This window comes from Odontesthes bonariensis, chromosome 22 (assembly GCF_027942865.1).
Source record: "Odontesthes bonariensis isolate fOdoBon6 chromosome 22, fOdoBon6.hap1, whole genome shotgun sequence".
In the NCBI taxonomy this organism is placed as follows: Eukaryota; Metazoa; Chordata; class Actinopteri; order Atheriniformes; family Atherinopsidae; genus Odontesthes; species Odontesthes bonariensis.
Window position 1 is genome coordinate 31,496,866 of NC_134527.1, and position 25,198 is coordinate 31,522,063.

A 25,198-nucleotide genomic window follows, 5' to 3' on the forward strand; every position below is an offset into this window, starting at 1 on the left:
TTGAACAGATACAAAAAAAAAAAAAAAAAAAAAAAAAAAAAAGAAGAAATCTCATGGAACATCATACAACAACCCTCCCCCACCCTCCAAAAACTACAACTCTATGCTGGACTGCATGTGCATCACTCTAAACAGTCAATCATTTGGGCTCTGGTACCAGTAATACTTGTAAGACCAACAGCGTCCTGTATCGCAGCAGCAAACACTGACACGTGGCTCCATCTTTGTTACAACACTGTAGGACCAGACTGCAACAGAACCCGACTGCTTGAAAACAAGGAGGTGTGGTCATTAGAGCTTAAACCTCAGCCGACACTTCCTGTTCCACATGGCGCAGTCGCTGGGGGAGCCCATGAGTTTAGTGGCAGGCGTGGGCCGGGCGATGCTGGAGAAAGGCCTGGAGTTGATGCTAACGCGAGGCATCTCCTTCTTCAGAGACGGCAGCTGGCTGTCCTGTACGAGGCCGAACACATCCAGGAGGTGCAGGGCAGGGAACATCTTACCCAGGTCTCTGGAAGCATTTCAATCAAGAAACTCATCACATGGTGGATCTGAATACTTTATGTATTCATAATGAATAATCACATTTCATGTTTTCGATCAGAAGCAGGGAAAGCCAGTATGGGTGTAGCTTACAGGAGAGCAGCGAGGTGAATGTGGTAGCAGCGACTCAGGGACAGATGCTGCAGGTTCTTCAGTTGTCTGAGAACAGGGAAGCTATCCGCCGTCAGCAGAGTGCTGTCACTGCAACACAAAATGAGCCAGATGACCATGCAAAGCGGAACTAATCCGTGTTTTACATTACAACAAAAACTAAAGCCTCTCACACATTGGCCAGGGTTTGTGCATGTTGTTCACTTGTGTTACGTGCCAAAGATGTGCCATATCAGCCCAGTTGTTGCCAAGCTACGAAAACGAGACCCCTAATCTATTCATGACGGTCTCTGAAGATGTCTGCCACACTTCAGCTTAAAAATTATTTTTATTTAATGCCGTCATCTGTAACAATATCAATTCATACAGCAGCAATACAACTTCTCTTTGGGAATTAAAACATTTGAGTTGAATCAGGCTCAGCTTGAAAGTCATATGTACATGTTCAACATTCTCACATTTCACATCTCAAGCTCAATTTGAGCTCGACCCGTTAGCTTGGTGACAATAGCTAGAGGAACAGATGGTTCCAAGCATCCAACGAGCATGGAGCAGTAATACACTAAACTCAGTGATCCCTTACCTTATATCTAAAGTTTGAATTTGTGGGCATCTCTCCACCAGCACCTTGACATCTAGAAAATGAGAAAGAACATCTCAGATTTTTGTTGCAAAGCAAAGATGGGTTTCTAATAAAAAATTAATTCCATGGCTGAGGACAAGCAAAAAAGCAAAGCTGAGAACTCTAAGATTGAGATGGATTTCCTTTAACGAGGCCAGCTTTCCTTTGGCTGCATTGGAACCATGAATGCTACATGTGAAAGCAACAGGCTCTGCCATGGGAACCCGTGTGTGCTCACGCGTGTCCGGTGAAAGAAACTGGAGTTTAGATTAACCAGACTCACAGTCGTCACTACAACCCCATGTGGGTCATTTTAAACATCAAGACCACTAGAAACCCCCCCACCCTTCGATGCACAAAAAGATGGGCATCCCTCCCATGCTGCCACCTTCACATCAAAAGAACAAGCTCCAAAACTTTATTGGCTTCCATTTCTAGAACAATAAGTCCCATTTTTACTTTCAGAAAAACTAACAGCCATCTTGAGCTTCCTTGAAAAGCCTGTCGTGGGTTTTGTTTTGGACCCTTTAGCTTGGAGGGGACGGACCTTTCGTATCGTTCAATGGTGCTTAAGTGCAGCGGATGGGAGAAGAACTTTGGATGCATTCTTCTTTTTCCTTTCTCACTGAATCATCTTGAAGGTGAATGAATGCATCATCACAGCCAAGGTGTTCCACATTCTTGAGGTTAAAAAGTTTAAGGTCCTATTCTCATTGTTTTTAGTTTTTTAATAAAGGATACAGCATTATGGGTTGAACTAGATTTCATTTCCTCCAGGATGGTAATATAAAGAGACTCGCGCACTACAAGATGTTTGAGTCAGGACTCTACATCTGCCTGATGGTCTCAGAGGCTGAAGCATGCCTTTTTTCATTTAAGATTAAAAATAAATAAATAATAATAAAAAAATTTTTTTTTAAAAAAATCAACTAAAATCTCATCAGTAAACTGTTTGTATGGGTTGTAGAATTCTTGAAAACATGCACCTTTTTATATATATAAAAAAAAAAAAAGAAAAGAAAGAAAACAAGGCAACCAATGTATCTCAGCATCACTTAACCCTTACAGGTTTCTAATAACCCTGCATTTGGTTTTAGTTACTTTGTATGTGTGCAAATCTAATGAGAACAACCTCTGATGCACCATGTGACCCAACCAAGGGACTCCAGGATGGGAACCAGTAACCTGGACCTGCTCAGCCCTTTGAACTATCCCTCAGCCCTGTGGAACGATAGCCCAAATGAATGAGGACAGGATACGGAGTCATCCACCTCCGACATGAAACGCTCATGCAGGTTATCATGTAAAGACTCTGCAGAAAGGGATGCTGTGCATTTCATGTACTGCCATCTGTGGAATAACTAGTTTGCTGACTCGACCTAGCGTTCATAAATTGCAGGTCTGTTGGCAGCATTATTGAGGCAGGAATGAATTGTATTATATTTATTATTGAAGACCGACAAACTCAGTAAACCCAACAATGTAAAGGAAGAGAATTTTACTCAGAAATATGACACAGTGTGCTTATCCAAGATGGCTGACAATGTCATAAGCATCAACATAGGTAACCGAGTTTAGCCTCCAGAAATACCAAATTGTTATATTTCAAATGAAGAAATGATAAATAAAGAATTTATACAGCTACTCGTAAAAAATAAAAAATATATATATATTTTAACTTAACATTTTTAAGATTAAGATCAGATTTATTGTCATGCATACACACAAAATCGGTCCTCTGCTTTTAATCCATCCAGATCCAGCTGTTAACACACAGGGTCACACACTCAGACAGATGCCATACACTGGAGCGGTGGGCAGCCAATCACAGCGACCAGGGAGTATGGTGCCTTGCTCAAGGGCACCTCAACCAGGAGGTGGACCGACACCCCTCCAGCTGTCAAATTCACCAATTTACTTTCTACAAATAATATTAAAAACGGAACACTGGTCATTTATTCAAGTTGAAGCTTTTTGCTGAATTGATCAGTAATGCAGTTAAGATGCCAAGAAAAGAGCAAATGTTGCATTAAAGGAGAATTCCGGCTATTTTACAAACATCCCATCTGTTGGAGACCCAGGAAAGTTGGCCAAAGGGAAAAGCGCGAGAAATTTTCATACCCGCTGCGCAAAGTTTTCCAATTGTGCTGATTTCCATGAAAGCGGGCTCTATCGGGCAAGCTTTTAACCTTTCCTGAGGCTCTTAACGTGTATCAAAATACTTTTGACCGAATTGGCCGTGGTGTCAGTAGCAATACAATTCAACCCAGGGGCTAACCATACCATTAGCTAGCACAGACATTATACATTTGGAGATTAAAAAAAAAAAAAAAAAAAAAAAAAAAACAGCGTACTTACCTTTCTCAGCTTCCGTGTTCCACAGGCGTGCGCACAAATCGATCGCCTAAGTCATACACTATAGTATTCCAAAGTACTGTCTTCCTCTGTGGTCAGTGCAATACAATGTCCACATATGCACCACCATGTCTCCCCAATGCATGACCGAGCAGCAGCTCCCGTTTCTGGATCATCGCTTTGAGCCATCCTCGCTGCATCTTGTGCCAACAACTTTTCAGTGTATTCTGGTTCAAAAAGAGAACCCCAACCATCAAACTCGTCAAACTCTTCCATTCCAACATCAGAATCTGACCAACTATCCATCTCTAAATTGCTTCCAATAAAATCCTGAGGGTTCTCATCTCCCGCAGCTGAATGATGGGCGAAGCTGCGCTCCTTCCAGCAGTCATGTGACACGTCATGACATCACGGCAAAAATGGGTGTTGAAACGAGTCAGCTGTTCGATAGGAAACAATAACAAACATGGCAATGTGTAGTTCGGTTCCCGAGGGTCGTTTTTGGTGGACAAAAAGGCAATTTTGGAATACTATAGTGTATGACTTCGGCGATCGATTTGTGCGCACGCCTGTGGAACACGGAAGCTGAGAAAGGTAGGTGCGCTGTTTTTTGAAATCTCCAAATGTATAATGTCTGTGCTAGCTAATGGTATGGTTAGCCCCTGGGTTGAATTGTATTGCTACTGACACCACGGCCAATTCGGTCAAAAGTATTTTGATACACGTTAAGAGCCTCAGGAAAGGTTAAAAGCTTGCCCGATAGAGCCCGCTTTCATGGAAATCAGCGCAATTGGAAAACTTTGCGCAGCGGGTATGAAAATTTCTCGCGTTTTTCCCTTTGGCCAACTTTCCTGGGTCTCCAACAGATGGGACATATTTGTAAAATAGCCGGAATTCTCCTTTAAAGTTGATTTATGCTCCTATTTAAAGTAAGGAGGACCCCTGTTAGTGGAAAGCTAGTTTGGAGCCCACCTTTGACCAAAAAAAAATTAATTAATTAAAAAAAAAAAAAAAAAGTTAGTTTTTTCAGTAATGAGCTTCAGATTCTACCATCACAAGAACTCTAATGTTTTCCGGGATCTTTTTTTACTCCATCCCTCACTTACCATCCAGGGTGAGGCTTTCTCTGTAACCACTGAGGTTGAGGTCGGTAACGGTGGGGCTTAGGTTGTGAACAACGCTCCTCACATGATCATTGCTGAAGCTGCACCAGGATACATTCAGCTGCTCTATGCTGTAAACACATACAGTAAGCTACATGAGTACATCACAGGGAGAGAGTTTATGACACCAGCCATTAGGAACTTTATGACGAAGAAAATGGAATAATCAGCTGACCTGGAGCAGGATTTGAGTACGTCAGCCAGAGCAGGTGCTGAGAACATGGAGCAGCCATTTAGACTGAGCTGCAACAGGCTGCGGTTCTTAGCCAGACAGCTGAGAAAGATGTAGAGAAAAAAAAGCCAATCAATATCATCAACCTTACAAAACAAACTTTAAGCAACGTCTTCACATAGAGAACCCCAATGTTAACAGTCATTTGCAGATATACTGAACATTTTGCAATATTTAAAGGGATAGTTCACCAATAGTCTGCACGGTCTACACAGCAGGCGGTGATATGAAGGGAGAGAAAATAGGGCCAAGCGAAGTGAGGTCTGACTTTTTCCTGGAGAACAATTTTGTGATGCAAATGTATTACTCTTTTGAACGCATATAGTCCAGGCAAAGTAGCATTTTACGACGAACTAATTGTAAAAGAAGTTTTTTCAGCTTATATCATTTCTATGAGGTGTCCAGAACAACATACTAAAAGTCCTAAGAAATCCTAGTTGGGGAAATATGTTATATTCTCATGACTCTGAGATGTCTGCCAATACGGCCAGGCAACAATACACCTCAATGGGGCTATTTTTTCCCCTTAGTCCTATCAAAATGAAACTTTACACAATGAAAGTACCCATGAACAGTAACATTTTTTGTATTACAAGTTTCTTTGAAAATAAATTGTAATATGCAAATTAGCTATACACTAATCGAATATGCCCAAAATACATCCAAATAGGCCTAATTTTTTCTTTTACTCCTACCACAATAAAAGTTCACACAATGAAAGTGTACATGAAAGTAAAACGTTTTGTATTAGAAGTTTCTTTGAAAATGAATTTGAATATGCACATGAGCTCCACCCTTATACTAATTTGCACAGGCAGAAACACCATTCATGTATGACAAATACATCGGCCCAATCTTCATCCAATCATCCTACTGCCAATGGGTGATGGCAATGCTGCTCTTAGACTGGCCTCTAACCTGAAAGCTGCCTGGCTTGGTAGTACCTGCCAGGGGTATAACCCCCGTCGGTATAGTCTTCAGTGTCACGGAGGCACACAAGCCTCCCCACCACAACAAGGTAGCAACAACAGGGGAGGTTTTTTTTTTGGTTTTTCTAGATTTTTTTTATTTACTTATTTTTTATTAGTTTTTTTTCTTATTCATCTGATAAATCAGGCAACTGTGAGTTTGTGCAGCTAGTACCACGACATTCTCCGCAAATGGCAGTGCAAGGGAGTCCATGTCTTCTGCATGTGCATTTCTTTGTGCTGCAGTCTTTCCTACAACTACAGCGGACTACATCGAGTATCTCTGGTGGTGCCGCAGGCTGATCTGTCATTATTGGCGTAAATCTCCCATCCAAAACATACCACCCCCAGTCTTTTGGGTTCATATGTTCACTTTCCCCTTTCCACTCCATTATCTGGTAAAAGACCCGAAGACTGTGGAACTTTGCAGCTGTTGATGTTGGAGGGAGAGTTTGAGGTTCCACTGGAGACAAGTTCTGAGTGGCTTTCTCACAGAATCGCCTGTATCTCAGCATATCCAGTGATTCATCTTTTTCGCCCCCATACAGTGATACCAGAACTTTCTCACCTGCTGCAATAATGATGCCTTTTCCCACATGTTTCTGTGACTGGCTGAACACCTTAGCTTGTTCAAGAAAGCTAGTGTCATTCTTGACTTTTTTCAGTGCCATTCCCTTTCCTATGCCAAAAAGACGAGATGTAGAATCACAGCCTAAAATGGCATGGATAAAGAGGAGATTGTCACACACCTTGGGACCAAGTAACTCCTTCATTTGCTTTATGCACCATATCCGTCTTGTTTTTGTTGCTTTCTTTGGTTCTGGTGCCAGAAACAGCTCCTGTGCATTCAGATCAGCATGATGCAACAAGAGTACTAACAAGTCTGTGTCATCACCTACTAAGACTGTGTCTTTTGTTCTGGCATTGTGTAAAGTTTCATTTTGATAGGAGTAAAGGAAAAAAATAGCCCCATTGGGGTGTATTTTGGGCATATTCGATTAGTGTATAGCTAATTTGCATATTACAATTTATTTTCAAAGAAACTTGTAATACAAAAAATGTTACTGTTCATGGGTACTTTCATTGTGTAAAGTTTCATTTTGATAGGACTAAGGGGAAAAAATAATCCCATTGGGGTGTATTGTTGCTTGGCCCTACTGGCACACATCTCGGATTGATGAAAATTTAACATATTTCCTCAACTGGGATTTCTTAGGACTTTTAGTATGTTGTTCTGGACACCCCATAGAAATGATTTATGCTGAAAAAAAAAATCTTTTACAATTAGTTCCATTTTTGGCTCAAAAATTAGTTACTTTGCCTGGACTAATATTGTTTTGACAAGCAAAACGCTTTATTTTTGTGGCCCAAGCCAACTAGCCGGACTACCTTCATCAACACCAAAATGAGGCTGGAACTCGGCTCACAGGACGCAGCAGGGGGTAAGAAGATGTTCATAAATGATATTGCTGATATGGGATGTCATACAGCTTCATGTCAAAAGAGGCGAACTGTCCCTTTAAGACTAATCTGAAGTAAGGAGGGATGAGGAGGCACGTATTTTCAACCCGAGACCAAGCAGGAAGTTGTTCTACATCAGCACTGGAATCAGCCATTAGGTCAGAAACTCACCTGAGGATGTTGTCTGAGAGCTGCAGACCTTCAAGGCTCAAATACTTCAGCAGGTTGCAGTTACACATGATGCTCTCCAGAGCAGAGGTGGGAATGATGGAGTTGGACAGATCCATGTCAACTATCTGCAGAGGGCTGGACAGAAGGAAGACACACACACAGTACCATCAAATATCCCTTTACACTCTGGACTTCAATGGAGCTCTGTGGCCAGAGTCGTGCTTAGAATACACACAAGCAGAAAAATACACCACAGGTGCTTTAAACAAGGATAGAGCTGAAATGACACCCGAGTTTTACACCAGAGGACTCACCCTATGCCTTTGAGTTGCAGTTCTTCAACAAAGGCGCGAGGGCAGCGCAGCCTGCAGACCCCGGTCTTCAGCACCTGCTGCAGAGCTGGACCCATGTGGGTCAACCCATCCAAATCCACACTGTGCCACAAAGACTCATCAAACCTGGAACAAACACAAGCCGGCATAGCAAGTCAGCTTTCATCTCCTTAAGATTAGCATGTAGCAAGCATTACAATCAGTAACATACAGTCAAACATTTAGTGGGAACACTTTTAGTCTTCAGATTCTTTGTCAGTTTTAGGCAGACTAAAATTACACTGATACATTGGATTTTTTCACTGCCTATTTTGACAGCAAGGAATCCTTGTCTGTCATATATAAAAAGCCGATAAGTATCCAGTGGCCATTTTAAACAGATAGGGGTACTATCCAGATACTATCCAAGTCTACGGAGCCATTCCAGTAACGTCAGACCAAAGCTCAAGTTAAGAGGTTCTTTACTTTTCTAAATTAAGCTTGCAGTTATCATTTCTGTGCTGCTCTTAGATGTTCAGACAACAGCAATATGAATAATTCATTTAATTGGGTGAGAATAAGTTACAAAAGGAGAGAGAGGGTAGTAGTTATGAGTCAGCCCCTGAAAATGAGTGTTACTGGAGACTCACGCCAAACGGTGCCAGCGTTTGCAAACAACAGATATTCTCAGGAGGTCTTGAAGAGGGAGGCAGAAGTAGATCCTGAGGAGTAGCTCATCTGGCAGATGGTCCCATGAGATCCCTGCCGAGGGAAAAGCACAGAGCATCAGCCGAGGGAAGAGCATCAACCCCGGCATCAGCCGGGCATCAGCCCGGGCATCAAACCCACCATCAAACCCGGCATCAGCCCGGGCATCAAACCCGGCATCAGCCCGGGCATCAAACCCACCATCCAGCCCGGCATCAGCCCGGGCATCAAACCCGGCATCAACCCGGGCATTTCAGAGTTGAAAACAACTACTAAACTGTGCATCAAGAGGTTCCCCACCTGATGTCGATTCTTTCTTTCTTGATCTCCTGGCCAGAACAAAATGGTGGACTTCGTTCTCCTTCCCCTTGGCTGGGAGCCGCTGGTGCTTGTGTCGGGGTGAGCACTGCTGGATGAGCTCTGTGGGGGTGCATTCACACTTCAGGCCCTGGCACAGGAAGTCCCGGGACTTGCGTTTGTTGCCTCCGTTTGACTGAGACAACATGGAGCCCCGGAGGCTCATGAAGGGCAGATCCTGCAGTGGCATGCTGGATGATAGAGAAGCCAATTAGATACTTTCATTATTAAAAAAGTTGGTATGATTGAACAGAAGGATAGATTAGCGACAGAATGAAATCGGATCTCTCCCTGCCCGCCATATTGATGCAGACATCAGCGGCGTGACCGCGCAAATTTTAACTACAAAGAAAATGCTAATGCTAATTTGCCATTTGTCTTTCAACATACATGTGCGTGTTATCATGCTGGCTTTTAGCGCTTATATTCCGTGGTTAATATACAGTTAATACCAGGAAATAAGCGCTGACCGACATGGGCAGAGGTATGGAAAGCGCGGTATCAGCAAGCGTTACAATAATGCTGCCCATAACGGCTGTCCACACAACACCAGAGTCTGCATAAAGCCGACACATGTTCGATGCCAAACAAAAAAGAAAAGCAGTTTCTGCAATGAGACAAATCAAACAGCGAAGCTGCCCAACTCGGGAAACTTTATAGTACTGCAGATCATTCATGGACGGTCAAGATGTCAAGCAACACGCGACATAACCTCTCGTGTAACAGCTTTTCCAAAAGTGAAAAAAAAAAAAAGCCTTCCTAATCCTACCTTTCAGCAGGCGTCTCCTCCAACAGGAACTTTACACTATTCCTCTGCCACCAACACGCTTTAAATCCGCCGCGAGCAGCCAGCGAGACGCCTCACTTTAACCACGTCATCACGTATTTTTTCACGTACTCGCTACGTCATACGTTTTCGATGACACATGTCGCGTTCTTGAGGTCTCGTAAACCATAGACATAATATATATAATATATATGACATAATACATAATATACGTATATTATGTCTATGAGGTAAACTATATAATAACGCAAGGTGAAAATAGAAACTCACAACCAGTGCCTAACAGAAAGAGAGTTACGACACTCTTTGAACTAACCGACACGCGGTCACGTGGTTCACGTAGCATTCAAAAGTTCCAAACATCTCAGCGCTCTCAATCGTTTTGAACGGGATGGAGCACGAAAACTACACTGACTGTATTTTATCAAAGTATTATTTTTGTGAGTGGCAGAGACTCAACTTTTATCACTGTTCTAAATTTAGAGGGAAGCGAGACTGTAAATTGAAAAAAAATAAATTTACATATTATATTTAGTGATAAAGTGATCAAAAATCAATGTTAGTTTATACAATACAGTGATCAATATCATTTTTCAATTCAATTAATTTTTATTTATATATCGCCAAATACAACAAATGTCATCTCAAGGCACTTAGATAATAAAGTCCAATTCAAGCCAATTGGAATTCAATTAATTGTAATCATAATTATTCATAAAATAATCCAATTCATTCATATAGAGCCAATTCAAAAACAATTTCCTAGCTAAGGAAACCAACAGATTGCACTGAAACTTATAAGCATGTCTGCAGTGGATTATAGTAAGGTTATACACCTGAATAAAACCAAACACAGGAGCTATAACACCCATTTTAAAGCTCTTTCTGTTGTTCTTTGCATGCTAACATGGGGATGCTATACCTTTTTCTCCTATATACTTAAACATGCCAGTGGTTAAGTGCTCTGCTCCAGCTTACTTTCAGATCTACATCCTTCAACAGAGCATGTGATATTACTCCCGGGGTTTTCTCCCAAACAGCCCATCTGTAGAAGATGTCATTCAGTCTGTCTGTTCTCTTGGTGTCAGATGGAAAGTGAGCTGAATGGCAAAGCTGAGCTGAATAAATGATTTTAAAAAAGCTTTGAATGACTTGGAGGAAAATATGTGGGCGTAGATGCTTTGACTGATGAGCCGGGATCAATTCTTCTTTTCTGTGGAAGACCTAATTATTCTATATTTCATTTTTTGCTTTTAGTGTGAACTGAATACAGCCATCTGTAACCCTGTTTATTGTACTTCAAGCCAGAAAACTATTGAAAAATATTAATTAATTGATTAAAATATTAATCTAAATAAAGCTTTTTCTGGTTAAAATGATATTAGATGACAAAATAAGTGCGTGTTAGTTTTGCAAAAACAAAGAGCTTTCAACTAAACATTTTATTATACAATATCATCATGGAAAATGTAAAACAAGCCTTAATAAATAAGTGCTTTTACTATTATTTATTCTATTGGGTAAATTAATCTGCAACAATGAACTGTATTTGATCAAATGAAAGGGTTTGGACGTTGTAGAAATGTGCTGAAGTCCTAATGAGGGTTCATCCATGGCAGCATGACAGCAGCCACCACATCTGCTGACCTCCCTGGCAACAACAACAGAACAATAGAATTCATTATCACAGGTGAAAAGCCATGCTGAGAAAAAGTGGCTCCATGTTTTGCTTTGAAAGAATTAACTCACATAATCAGAAGAAAATTAGATAAACCTATCAGAAGGACAACCTTTTTTCCATTCAGGCTGAAATGAATGAGTGATTCTGATAGAATGAAAACACCTAGATTACTCTGGAAGGTGCTGTAGGTGTTCACTGAACTGTCAGAGGAATCCAGGCCTCATTTCTTTCTGTTTCCTTCCAAGCAGCCAGACTTTCCTGTAACCTTTTAAAGTGGTCCTGAGCAATAGTTCTCCAGGCTTTCTGAAGGTCTTTCAGAGTTTTTCTTTGGACATTAGCTGCTTTTTTTCAGTCCAGTCCTTGTACCTGACCATTTTCAGAGGAATGTGTTTTTTCTTTGTTAAGCCACTTAACTCTGACCTATGAATCACTCAAACAGAAAAAAGGCTCCTAACTCAAGGGATGAACCAGTGTTGTGTCCACACATCACAGACCACAAGAAAATGAAATGTATAAAGAAATGAGGGGTGGCTCAACACTTCTGCACAGCGCTGTATCAGCAAACGCAATTCAGAGTACTTTAAATCATTATTTTATCTTAGTTTTGTTCAATCTTGAAGGTACAACAAGAGAAAAGTTTATAGTCTAATTGTACAAATCACTATATTTTTGGTTTCACACAAAATTTGACATATATACTAATAATATCCACATTTATACGCTGTCTCTGAGGCATTGTGTTTGGAAGTATTGGCAGCTCCATGACCCACGTGACTTCTGCATTCCTTTCTTTCTATAGAAGTCTATAGAAGTGTCGACAATCTCTTTTTACACCACTCTGCTAAAAACTATTTCAGGGACAGTTACAAGCAGCATAAACAACAACAACAACATATAAGAAACACTTATATGTTGTTGTTGTTGTATATGTTGTTGTATATATATATATGCTTCTGAGGGACTGTGCTGGTCAACTAGCAGTCCCTCTTCAGAGGCTCTTCAACATACATGTATAAAGTACTAGCGATTCAGACTTGAGTAGAAGTACAAGTACTCTTTAAGCACCGTACTTAAGTGGAAGTATTAAACATGTTTTGTACTTAAAGGATAAGACCGGTTTTTTGACATTGGGCCCTTGATTTCACATTATAACATGATGTTCTACTCACCCCTGCTTGTTGTTGAACATTTGGAGCTGTTCCGAAGATATTCGCGAGGCGTCTGGCTGCTCTCTTGAGATATTCGGCCATGAAACGGTTTCCTATGGGCAAGCTTATACAGGCACAAACTATGCTGTTTATAATTTATTAATTACTGTACATTAGCACTGATAACGTGGAGGTGCGTCGCTTACTTAAAAAAATCCGGGTTATTGTAATTTTGATTTTTTTGTCGTAAAGTGGGTGTTACTGACGTCCTCATCGTGCTACTGCCACAGACAGCCCACAGACCTGCTGCCTATTTATTCATTCGGCTAAAATTCAAAATTAGTAACCCGGATTTTTTTAAGTAAGCGACGCACCTCCACGTTATCAGTGCTAGTGTAGAGTAATTAATAAATTATAAACAGCATAGTTTGTGCCTGTATAAGCTTGCCCATAGGAAACCGTTTCATGGCCGAATATCTCAAGAGAGCAGCCAGACGCCTCTCGAATATCTTCGGAACAGCTCCAAATGACAAACAACAAGCAGGGGTGAGTAGAACATCATGTTATAATGTGAAATCAAGGGCCCAATGTCAAAAAACCGGTCTTATCCTTTAAGTATTGCAAGTAGTTTATTTTTAAAATTACTACTAAAGTACTGAAAGTAAAAGTATTGTGTAATGTAGTTATTAAAGAAATCAGTCGAAAGTTTGAAAATCAAATTGTTTCTATTATTCAAAATGTTTGGCTGTAACAGCAGTACAGCGGAATGTACAAGAGCACCTTAAAACATTGAAGGCCAATATTTCGCAATCTCTCGGGAGGCATAGTAGGCACTTCATTTTGTATGAATTGTCTTTCACTCCGGCGAATAAAAACAGAGATTGTAAGTAGGGCCAGGGGTGGTCTTCTTCCTCACCACTGCCACCACCACGATCACTCGAAGTTGAAGGTGTTTCTGGTTCTTCCATCTTTGGTTCAAACAAAGCACTTTCTCTGGACACAGGCAGGCAGCAGAGCGAAAGAGGTCGAGCAGAGAGCAGCTCGAGCGGTCTTCTTACCCTTCAGTTTGCACACATTAGATCTACGTCGTGTATAACTTCGCGCCACAGTAAAATTGGATGCAACGGTTGTTATAGCAACCATAAACTCTGAACGAGACGTTAGACTTGAACTAGAGTGACTGTGGGGTTTGGAATGATTCCTAACATGTTTATAATAACGAGTAACGATGCAGCACATAAAAAATGTATCGGAGTAAAAGTACTAAACTCATTGAAAATATGTACTGAAGTAAAAGTGGAAGTAGGAGAAAAAAATAATACTCCAGTAGAGTACAGATACAGCATTTTAGTACTTAAGTAGAGTAGTGAAGTAGTTCTACTTCGTTACTATACATCTCTGTTCTTCAATATGAGCATTCAGATGGAAAAAGTCCCGGTACTGTGGAAAACTTGTCTCATACCGGTGCCCAAATTAGGGCAACCGGTGGAGCTGAATGACTACAGACCGGTGGCTCTGACATCTCATATCATGAAGACCTTGGAGAGACTCCTTGTTCGTCGCATGAGATTGCAGGTTGCTGAGGATCTTGACCCACTCCAGTTTGCCTACCAGAAACACATAGGAGTGGAAGACGCGATTCTGTACATGTTGCATCGGGCATATGCTTATCTGGATGTGCCTGGTTCATATGTGAGAATCATGTTCTTTGACTTCTCCAGTGCCTTCAACACCATACGGCCTCCCATACTGAAAGACAAGCTGCTCGGTATGGGTGTGGCCCCTCCCTGACATCATGGATTACAGACTATTTGTCTGCCAGACCACAGTATGTCAGGATGGGGAAATGTGTTTCTGGAACACTGGAATGCAGTACTGGTGCTCCGCAGGGTACTGTTTTGGCTCCTTTTCTTTTCACCCTGTACACATCGGACATCAGGTACAACTCAGAGTCCTGCCACATACAGAAGTATTCTGATGATACGGCTGTTGTGGCATGTGTGCATGGTGGTCAGGAGAAGGAGTACAGGGACCTTGTGGAGGCCTTTACTGACTGGACCAAAAAGAACTGTTTGCTCCTGAACACCACCAAGACCAAAGAGCTGGTGGTGGACTTCAGGAGATCTAAAACTCCATACCAGTCAGTCTGCATTGATGGTGGATGAATAAAGTATTTTTCAATTCTATTCTATTCTAAGAGTTGGCTATTCCATGTATCTCAAGAGTGTCTCAGAAACTAAGGTGGATATATACAGTCAAGTTCAATGAAGAGTGTAAAGACCTTTATATCGGGGAAACTAAACAATCCCTTAAAAAGTGCATGGCACAACACAGAAGCTCCTCAAGGCAAGACTCAGCAAGGGTCCCCCTGAAGGGGGGATATTCTTTTGAAGACAGTAATGTACACACTCTGGACAAGAAAGACAGATGATTTGAGAGAGGTGTTAAATAATCCACTTGTGACCAACCTGTTGGTAAACAACAAAAGCAGTCAAAGAAAGATAATTAACTTGTTGTTGTTTATCTGTCCCTTTCAACTGAGCCACCACTTTCACGTAATATAGCTCCTAACAGCATGATATAAACAGCCTGATAAAATCTTATGAAACAGGAGAAATTCTACCAATTCAAATAGTATTTATCAAAATGTATTTATTCAAAGATCACAAAATATAAAGCCAAACGGGCAAGTTAAAACTGGTTTTAACTGGCAGAAATTCCACAGTGGAGGTTAGTAAAGCCTGGTGAAGTTACACCCTGCCCTACAAGCCAACTTGTTCTAAATTTACATTACTTTGAAACTTTTTTTTAATTTGTATTTTCAGTTGCTGTTTTCTTCTACCTGTAATGTAATGTAGTCAGATTAAAACATACAAAAAGTTCTTGCATTGTTTAGGTTTAAACATAAAACACAGTTAGTTACGACTTACAAACTTAGTTATGGTTTTGTAAATATTATGGCTTTTGCACAAACACAAGCTCTTATAGCATGAATATCTAGTTCTAATGGCTTACCTGCTCTCATGCCCTCTTTGCAAAAGACCAAAAACATACTGGAGTCACAAAATCTCTGAAATATATCACTTTTATTGTTATGTTTGATGGCACAAAAAAAATCAGCACTAATACAAAGATTTATTTTTGTTAGCATTTTTGTATTCGTTAAAAAAATATGAAAATATATCTGGAATTGTTGTCAAGATATGCTGTCAATGACTAGAATCACCAAAAGTCTCCAAATTATACTGGATTGCTGTTGCAGGCATATCACAGTATATTTTACTTATCAATGCAATAATCAGTGTCCTGCACTGATAAGAATGCTTATAACAAGTAAACAAATACAAATATAACAAAAACATATAATTACCATAATAAAAAGAAACATGAGGTCAAACTATATGGCTTCTGTTACTTCTGTGATTAGGACTGAAGCACAACTGATCTATATCATAGGAAATGTGGTTTTCAACTTTCTGAAATTGATTGAGATTCAGTGTGTCAGTTTAATAACATCACAATAGGCAAACAGACCCCTGCCACACAAAAAAGCAAAAGCAACATCACCTTTCACCAAATCAGGTTAGCACCAGAATAATAACTTATCTACAGGCTGTGGACATAAAAAAAGACTAAGAATTAAGACTGTAAAGATGCAGTTTACACCACCAAAAATTTTGTTTCAAATATAAAAAGTGACACTTTTTCAGTCTCACATCGCATGCCATACATACAGCAGAAATGTATTTGGGGACAGCTGTGGTGGAATTTTAGGCAAATTATAGTATGTACAATTGAAGTTGCAGTGCAAAGCAGATCTGTCTGGAGAAAGCCTAAAACAACAAAGAAACTCCAATTCAAATGTATACAAAAACAGAGTGTGATCATTTTCAAATCTCATCAACCAATATTCCGTCAATAGAACGTAGAAAACACATCAAATGTTGAAAAGTGAGATAAGTTGCTATTTAATGACAAACATTAGCTGATCTTGAATTTCATTGCATTAGGGGGTCATCCTTGAAAAGTACATTGTCTGGATGGTAGCAGGTGTTTCTCTAAAACTTGCATATACCTTTTAGCATTAATGATGCCTTTCTAGATAACCAATTTGCCCTTTCCATAAGAACTACTGCACTCCCATACCATCAGAGATGCAGGCTTTTGAACTGTGCACTGATAAGAATCTGGATAGTCCCTCTCTTCTGTAGTCCACAGAATGCATCATCCATCATTTGGTTTCCTTAGCTAGGAAATTGTTTTTGAATTGGCTCTATATGAACAAATTTGATTATTTTATGAATAATTATGATTACAATTAATTGAATTCCAATTGGCTTGAATTGGACTTTATTATCTAAGTGCCTTGAGATGACATTTGTTGTATTTGGTGCTATATAAATAAAAATGAATTGAATTGAATTGAATCATTTGCAAAAGGAATTACACATTTCAATTTGTCTGACCACGGAACAATTATTAGTTTAGGACAAGAAAAGATGACTGAGTTTCTGGATCATGCCCTAATGTGCATCTGTGGATGGAAAAGTAAACCGTTTTCACCAACAGTGTTATCTGATGGAAGTGTTCCCAGGACCATTTAGTCATTTCCATGACATAATCATGTCTACTTTTAATGCAGTGAAAATAATGTAGAAGGCATCCAAATACATCTAATATAGATTTTCATCTGTGTCCCTTCATTAATAATAATTTCTGTAAGTGTTCTGAGTCCATGCAGTGATTTCCATGGCAGAATCATGTCTGTATTTTATGTATTGCCACCAGAAGGCCCAAAGATCACGGGTATCCAATATTGATTTAAGGCCTTGTCCTTTGCATGTAGAGATGTCTCCAGGCTCCAGGCTGAATCGTTTGATGTTATTATGTACTGTAGGTGATGGAATATGCAAAGTCTGAAAAACCTTACATTTAGAAAAATTATACTAAATTGCTACACCACTCTTTGATGCAGTATTTGGCAGATCTCTGAACACGGGGAGAACATGCAGACTCCACAAAGAAAGGCCCCAGCTGGGAGTTGAACCTGCAACACTCTTGCTGTGAAGAGACGGTGCTAACCACCACACCACCGTGCAGCACCCCTCATGTAATTCCTTAACATTTATTCTACAGTTTAACCAGCTTTCTTGGGATAAGTCTTTCATTTTGGGTCAATCTACTGACCATGTGCTTTTTTTACTGCTTTTCATGTAATAAACAACTCTGTCCTCACTTTGTCCATTGAAAATTCCCATAAAGGTTACTCATGTGAATTTGTTTGGCTAATTGTATTTTTACTCTGTACTTCCAACTTCTGATGGCAATTTGCTCCTTTCATATTCCACCCACTGTTCCACAGCACTTCACATTGCAGAATAGGCAAGAGACTTGAACTTTTCATCACACAAAGGTCACACCAGCAGTTGTTTTAGAGGCTGCTTTTCATATATACCAAAGTTGCACATAGGTTTAGATACCAAAACGTGGACGTGGAACAAAAATCTCAACCAGCTGTCCCCACAATGTTCTCTTAAATGGAAAAACAAAGAAGGAAAATGTGGTCCTGGAATGAAATTTACAAAACCTTACAATATTAATATGAATTTTCTAAATATTGTTAAGCATTGGTTTTAAGAAAATAGGTAATTATAACTATTGGATATATAGGAGAGGGGATATATATCTATTATGTTTATGTGTGACATTATTCCAAAGATAGCTTCAGGCCCAGAAAAGCACACAGTGATCATTGTGCTTGTTTCATTAGAATTGATGCAAGTTTGACATTCATAGCACAATATTGAGGAAATATATAAATAATTATGCATACTTATTTACTAATCTTTGTACTTTGATAATCTTTGTCAATTTCAGTTTTGTTTATTGTAGAAAAAGATTAGTTTGATTTTGCACTTTGCATGGCCTTACTATCGTGCTGACTATCCATTTATAAATGTTTGATTGGAATACAGGACAAAGTCATTATTACAACAGTTGTCAAGATACTCACTGGAAAAACTATAAGATGACCTAGAATCTGTAACCAGAAGGAGTCGTGTACCAACTGCTGCAACAAAATTTAATCTGAAATAATAACTGTTTACAGAAATCCTAGGAGTGAATAGTAGACTAAATTGACAGCTGGCTATTTAGTATGTCCAAAAGGTTTTCCATATTTTTAGTCGTACTAAATCTATAAGATTTAATGATTCTTTCTCACTTATATGTGGTGTCAATCCTGAATATATATATTTGAATGGAATTAGGAAGGAATGGAATGAAATTAGTGAAGTCTTATCATACCCATGTGAAAGTAGAAGATTATTTTTGCATCTTATTTTTTCATAACTGAATGGTAATTAGGTTCATACTCAAAAGCTTATGTTGTAGCAACAACAAACAAGTACTGCATGTGCACTGCTCCTGGTAGAATGCTTTGGTCGTTGTTGAAATGAGTTGCAACCGCGTTAGTTACCCGTCCACACTATGTTTAATTTGTGACCACACACTAATTTGCTGGGTCAAATAATTCCATATGTGGTTATCTTGAAGAATGAATAAACTGCTCTGCAGATGTTTAGAAATGTGAATGAATAAACTTATTAATACAAAGAGGGAGAGCAGCCAAAGAAATCCATGCCGATTCTGCGGGGGTAACCTTCCAGCACCTCCAGTGTCACCGGGTTAAACTTCCAGTAGTACAGCCCACTCAGGAAATTGGCGTAGCCTGTCATTGGGTGATAGTTTGCAAAAGTCAACAGTGAGAATGCAGGGTAAACAATCCTTTGACTTAGCAGGTAGTTACAAAGTCAAAGGAAGAGAAAACTAATATGAAACAGATCCCAGGCCTCACCATATCTGTCCCAAAAGGCTGCATCAATATGGCTGGGCACTCCTACCCAATCATGCAAGCTGTGAGGATGAACATCATCAACTCGATTCTCTTGAACATTGAAGGACCAGTAAGAATAGGATTTGAAGAGGTAGACTTTCTCAGTATGATCCTTTTCCCATTTCAAAGCTGCTTCGATATCTGTTACAGGAAGGCCCAGCAGCTGCACTGACTCTGGTCCTGTTATCTTCCTCTCAGCATCAAACACCCAGTAGCTGTCACCTGCCACAACAAATACGCAGAGAATAAACGAAAAGTGTGAATCTCATTTACTAAACAAACATTTAGCCTCTGTGGAATTTGAAAACAAAAAAATAAAAATTTGAAAAAGGCAGCTTTGCAATGTTTTTGGTGTTGCATATCATACATTTCCATTCACTTAATTTGCAGGTGTTTTTATCCAAAGTGACATCAGAGGAAATAAGTGCTTCAGTATCTTGCCCACGGATACTTTTTAAAATGATTTCTGTGGAAGCTATGGATCATTTTGGTCCATCCATCCATTTTCTATACCTGGTTAATCCAACTCAGGGTCACAGGGGGGCTGGAGTCTATCCCAGCTGTCATTAGGTGAGAGGCGGGGTACACCCTGGACAGGTCGCCAGTCCATCACAGGGCCACACAGTGACAAACGAGACACACAACCATTCACGCTCACACTCACTCCTAGGGACAATTTAGAATCACAAATTAACCTGACATGCATGTTTTTGGGCGGTGGGAGGAAGCTGGAGTACCCAGAGAGAACCCACGCATACACGGGGAGAACATGCAGACTCTACACAGAAGTAAGGGATCAAACCACTGATTTTTTGGAATGGAAAACCCCACAAACTCATGAGACACAGCTCCCCCATAAACCAAACGAACAAGTTTCAATCAAGAATAAATGTTTACATCTCTGTCCCACTTCAAACATCTCTTTGGTTGTCCACCAGAATCATGCAAAACCAGGTCCATGCTGGATTCATTCAATTCAATTCAATTCAATTCAATTCAATTCAATTCAATTCAATTCAATTCAATTCAAATTCAATTCAAATTCAATTCAATTCAAATTCAATTCAATTCAATTCAATTCAATTCAAAAATACTTTATTTATCCCAGAGGGTAATTAAATGTTGATGTAACTCAATTAAATCAAGGAGTTATTATAGATGCTGATGGCTGTGGGCAGGAAAGATTTCCTGTAGCGGTCCGTTTTGCATCCAAACTGAAGAAGCCTTTGACTGAAGAGACTCTGTTTTCCGACATGCTGACCTGTCCAAATTTTTCTGCAATCCCATTACAATGCTGTCAACAAAATTTGTTGTGCAGAATTTTATAAACCTGGTAAACCCTTTGAACCCATTTTAAGCAGTTTTGTTGCAAGGCCCACTGCTGTCCAGCTGGGGGATACTGTCACTGTAGGGGAGTGTTGTTGTTACAGGGTGTGAATGGTCTGTAAAAATGTTTCGGTAGGTGGTGAGTGTGAGGTAATATGCACATGAATGTCAAATGCAGGTCTTCCCAGCAGAACATCAAAGTGTAACAAGATGAGTTTTGACAGCCACTTTATCTGTTACTATTTTCGATGTTGAAGCTAATCAGTGTATATCACAAGTATTTGGCCCAACAATTGTAAAAAAAATGATTTTGTAGGTATTCTTGATGTTATTTTGAATTGTCTAAATTAATGTTAAATGCTTTTAGGAATGTTAATTACTCATTATGCACGCAGGGCTTATATAATGTTACTGTTCAATTAAACTGTTTCTCAAATTTCAGCAGAGCTGATGCAGAATGGTGGGAGGTGCCTGCTCAGGTCAGTCCAGCTAGCCACTTATAGCAGACTAGACATTTTTTTAACTAAAGAAACAAATATGCATAAGAAAATAGAAGTCGTTTAACCATCTCATTAAAAATTTTAACAAAATTAAGTGTTTTCTAATTTGCTTTTGTACCTTGGAAGAACCAGATGTTGCCAGACTTGTCTTCATATGCAGCATTGATATAGTCAGGAAAACCTCTCCAGTGACGTGAAGACAAGGCTGGATAGCCTGCCTGTAGCTGCCCATCACGGATACGCCAAACATATCGAGACTTAAAGAAGAAGAGCTCTCCCCTGATCGTAGACACAGCATCAAAGTCTGTTCTGCAGGCATCCGGCTGGGGTACATCAACATAGAAAATAAATATTTTCTGTCCACAAACAGGACTTGTGAAAACTGTACACTGCATCTAGCTACCGGGGGCTCTTTATTATGGTTTCACCTGTTCAATATCGATCTCATTGGTCTCAGTAATCTCAGGTGGTGTGTGTTGCGGGGGTCCATACAAATACTGAATGCCCCTCTTGTCGTCTTCACTCAGCTGTAGAGGGTATGAGTCACTGTAGAAAGGACACATCACGGCATCAGGCTCAAGGGAGTGCTGCAGGCCCAAGACATGGCCAAACTCATGAGCTGCCACATGGAAAAGATCAGTACCTTAATAAGGATAAAAGACAGTGACACCAGTTATCTAATTAATGCATTACTTTTTGAGGGATTTAAATAAAGTCAAATAATTTGTATATACTCACCCACATTGTTGCCCTCCGTCCAGTCCTCATCATAATCAAAATGGACTTCACCCTCCTTCTGTGTACGGGGGAAAAAAGCATGGGCAAGTATTCCTCCTGGACCGTCAAACGGTAAGTTGTCCCCATGCCAGTACCTACACAAGCATTAGCTTTAATGGACAGAAGCACATCTCATAACAAATATAATAAAAATGAAGCTATTTCTGTGTGCTTAGCATGTTGGAAAGTGTATACATTGCGTTGTCAACAGGGGGTGCTATACCATTGCCTGACATGCTCTGTGCAACTTGAAGCACTTCTCTTGTATAGCATTTTCAGTCAATCACAGGATATCTTGTCTTTTGTCACATTCAGAACAGAAAGCCAACTGAGAGGATACCAATGTAAAATCATTATTATTGTTGTTTTGTTTTGCTTTATTGATCTAACTTATCATAATCTATTAGGCAAAAGATTAAAAAGAGCATTTGGCTACAATCCCGTAGATTTACATTTTTAATGTTCATTGATTTACGCTGTCTGTGTTTTAAATAAATAAACTTCAACTCAATATTTAGTGTTCACATTGCTGGTATCCAAGAGTTCAATCAACTCAGACTCATCATGAGTTGCAACTATGCATTCCGTATTGATGGCGACGGCACTTAACTATACTAATCCATGAAGCCAGGTGAGACTACAAGTATGTCTTAAAGAAAAAAAAGGCCTGATTGACTTTGAATTTTATGTTTCTAAATTCAGACAAAACTGAAGTTGTTGTCCCTGGACCTGAGTGCCTCAGGAAGACACTTTCTAGCTCTGTAGTTACTCAAGATAGCATTAACTTTGCTTCCAGCATTGCAAAAAGAAACCGTAGGGTAATTTGTGACCATGATATTTCCTTTACCTCACTTATAAAACATGTTTAAAGAGTCGCCCTTTTTTTTAACTACATCATATTGCCAAAATTAAGAACGTCTTTTCTGTTAAGGGATGTTGAAAAATTACGTTCATGTATTTGGTTCTTCAGGGAGGGTGTGGCTGAAATTGGGCTGTCACAAAATATCCTATGAAGCCTTAAGATTAGGCTTAAAACGTTCCTTTTTGATAAAACTTTAAGTCAGACCTGTCTCAGGGAATGTACCGTAAATTCCGGACCATAAGCCGCTTCTTTTTTCCCAGGCTTTGAGCACCCCGGCTTATATACGGTGCGGCTAACATATATTTTTTTCTTTTTTTTTCATGCCGTCAAAAACATTTTGCCTTGTAACATTAGACTAATAAAGTCTTTAGTCTAAAATTAGTCCTTTTTTTTTTTTACCAGCCGTGTTACAGGCACTGTTCGAAAAAAAAAGCATTTATTATTTGTGCGTTATGGATAGTTATTTAAGTTAAAACCATCGGTGTTACAGGCAGTGTTACCATACGAAACAGTTTATTCCTAGAGCATGGCGTAGGGCAGGAGGCGTTCTTATTCCCTTATAACCCTAACCCTAAGGAGAAAAACTCCTTGGACCTGAGTCAGTTCCGGATGTTCTCTCTCCCAAATATAGAGGGGAAGATTTTTCTTTGTGTAGTTGCACGGAGATTAGCTAGTTATTTAGAAAAGATTAGCTTAATAGATACTACTGTGCAGAAGGCAGAAATACCAGGTTTCGCAGGGTGTTTAGAGCACACTAGCATGATTTGGCATCAGATTCAGACAGCCAAGAGTGAGGAAAAAGATTTGCATGTTATATTTCTGGATCTAGCAAATGCATTTGGTTCAGTGCAACATAGCCTTATTTGGAAAGCATTTGATTATTTTAGAGTGCCTGTAGTAGTTGTTAACTTAGTAAGAGCATATTTTCAGGATATTAGACTGTGCCTAAGTACAGCAGGTTTCACAACAGGCTGGCAGATGCTAGAAATAGGCATTATGGCAGAGTGTACGACTTCCCCATTAGCATTTACAATGGCGATGAAGATCATTATTAGAGCTTCCAAGTGGGTTGTAGGTGGAGAGAGATGTCAGGATAGCATGCGCCTTACACCAATTAGGGCCTACATGGATGATATGACGTTGGTGACTACAACAGTGCCATGTATGAAGAGAATACTTGAGAGACTTAATAAAAATCTAAAGTGTGCTGGTATGAAAATCAAACCTATTTAGTCTAGAAGTATCTCAATAAGTAGAGGGAAATTAAGTGATAGAAAGTTTGAAATAGATGAAGAAAACATTCCAATAATTAGGGAAAAGGCAGTAAAGAGTTTAGGCAGGTGGTACCAGGCAGACATGAATGATGGAGAGCAGGCAGTGCAGTTTCGGAAAGATGTTGCTGAGGGACTGGATAGAATAGATAAATCAGAGCTTCCAGGAAAGTTGAAGCTGTGGTGTCTGCAGTGTGGATTGTTTCCTAGGTTGATGTGGCCACTGTCTGTGTATGAGATTCCATTATCTGTTGCAGAAAAAATGGAAAGATTAGTTAGTTTTTACATTAGGAAGTGGCTAGGTGTTCCTAGATGCTTAAAGGCGGGGTAGGGGATCTTTTTCTGGAACGTTTTTTTTACATATTGCTTGAAATACTCTTCACACCCCCATTGCAACCAATTAATTAAAAGTTTTGACACAAATATGAAAAGTTTTAGTGGCCTCTAGAACGTAAAATCTAGGAAAAACAGTATCCAATCATTGTGAACGGACCGTTCACAATGATTGGATACTGATGCCGTCTATCAAACTGCAATCTGCTCCTCCCTCCCCCTCCTCCCCCCCCCCGTGCGGGTACCCTGCTCCGTGAACGAATTACACGTCCAGAAGCTTGGCAGGAAGCTAAACTAGAGCCAGCTTGGCTAGCACCTAGCATTATTAAACGTATAGTTAGCATAAACTAAATACTAAATACTAAATACGGCAACGATCGATGCTTGCTGTCAGAACAGCGCTCGTGCACCTTAGTGCTCGTGCGCGTTCATGTACTCTAGAGGCGTGCCTTCGGGAAGAAAGTGAAGAAAAGGGTTGGGACTTTTTACCTGTGTATTTTCAAAATGCAGCTTCGCTGGACTCAAAATCCAGGATCTCCTACCCTACCTTTAAGTACTGTGGCACTGTATGGGAAAGGCATACTCCAGCTCCCAGTATCTAGTCTCGTAGAGGAGT

At 39.9% G+C, this 25,198-nt stretch overlaps 2 protein-coding genes across 2 annotated transcripts in view; both read right to left on the reverse strand.

Moving 5' to 3' along the window:
- Positions 1-9: 9 nt before the first annotated feature.
- On the reverse strand, positions 10-9,814 carry skp2 (S-phase kinase-associated protein 2, E3 ubiquitin protein ligase). The gene is made up of 10 exons (XM_075456489.1): positions 9,772-9,814; positions 8,946-9,193; positions 8,588-8,699; positions 7,941-8,084; positions 7,627-7,761; positions 4,970-5,068; positions 4,738-4,865; positions 1,238-1,289; positions 637-744; positions 10-511 (listed from the first exon to the last, which is right to left on the reverse strand). The coding sequence occupies exons 2-10, from the start codon at positions 9,190-9,192 to the stop codon at positions 292-294; spliced, it is 1,245 nt and encodes a 414-aa protein (XP_075312604.1). The 5' UTR covers position 9,193; positions 9,772-9,814; the 3' UTR covers positions 10-291.
- A 5,879-nt stretch (positions 9,815-15,693) lies between these two features.
- Positions 15,694-25,198, reverse strand: part of LOC142372973 (stromelysin-3-like) — a 61,504-nt gene continuing 51,999 nt past the window's right edge. The window contains exons 4-8 of the mRNA XM_075456000.1: positions 22,078-22,211; positions 21,768-21,982; positions 21,458-21,662; positions 19,475-19,735; positions 15,694-19,348 (exon numbers count right to left, since the gene is read on the reverse strand). Coding sequence (XP_075312115.1) covers positions 19,224-19,348; positions 19,475-19,735; positions 21,458-21,662; positions 21,768-21,982; positions 22,078-22,211 — 940 coding nt within the window. The 3' untranslated portion in view covers positions 15,694-19,223. The remainder of the gene's footprint in view (positions 19,349-19,474; positions 19,736-21,457; positions 21,663-21,767; positions 21,983-22,077; positions 22,212-25,198) is intronic.

What these genes read in the sequence shown, in the direction of transcription:
- skp2 (XM_075456489.1), bottom strand. Translation starts at nt 9,192, where the DNA reads ATGCCACTGCAGGATCTGCCCTTCATGAGCCTCCGGGGCTCCATGTTG. An exon ending in AAACGCTGGCACCGTTTGGC is followed by an intron (nt 8,085 to 8,587) that starts GTGAGTCTCCAG and finishes TGTTTGTTCCAG; the next exon opens with GTTTGATGAGTCTTTGTGGC. An exon ending in ATTCAAACTTTAGATATAAG is followed by an intron (nt 745 to 1,237) that starts GTAAGGGATCAC and finishes TTTGTGTTGCAG; the next exon opens with TGACAGCACTCTGCTGACGG.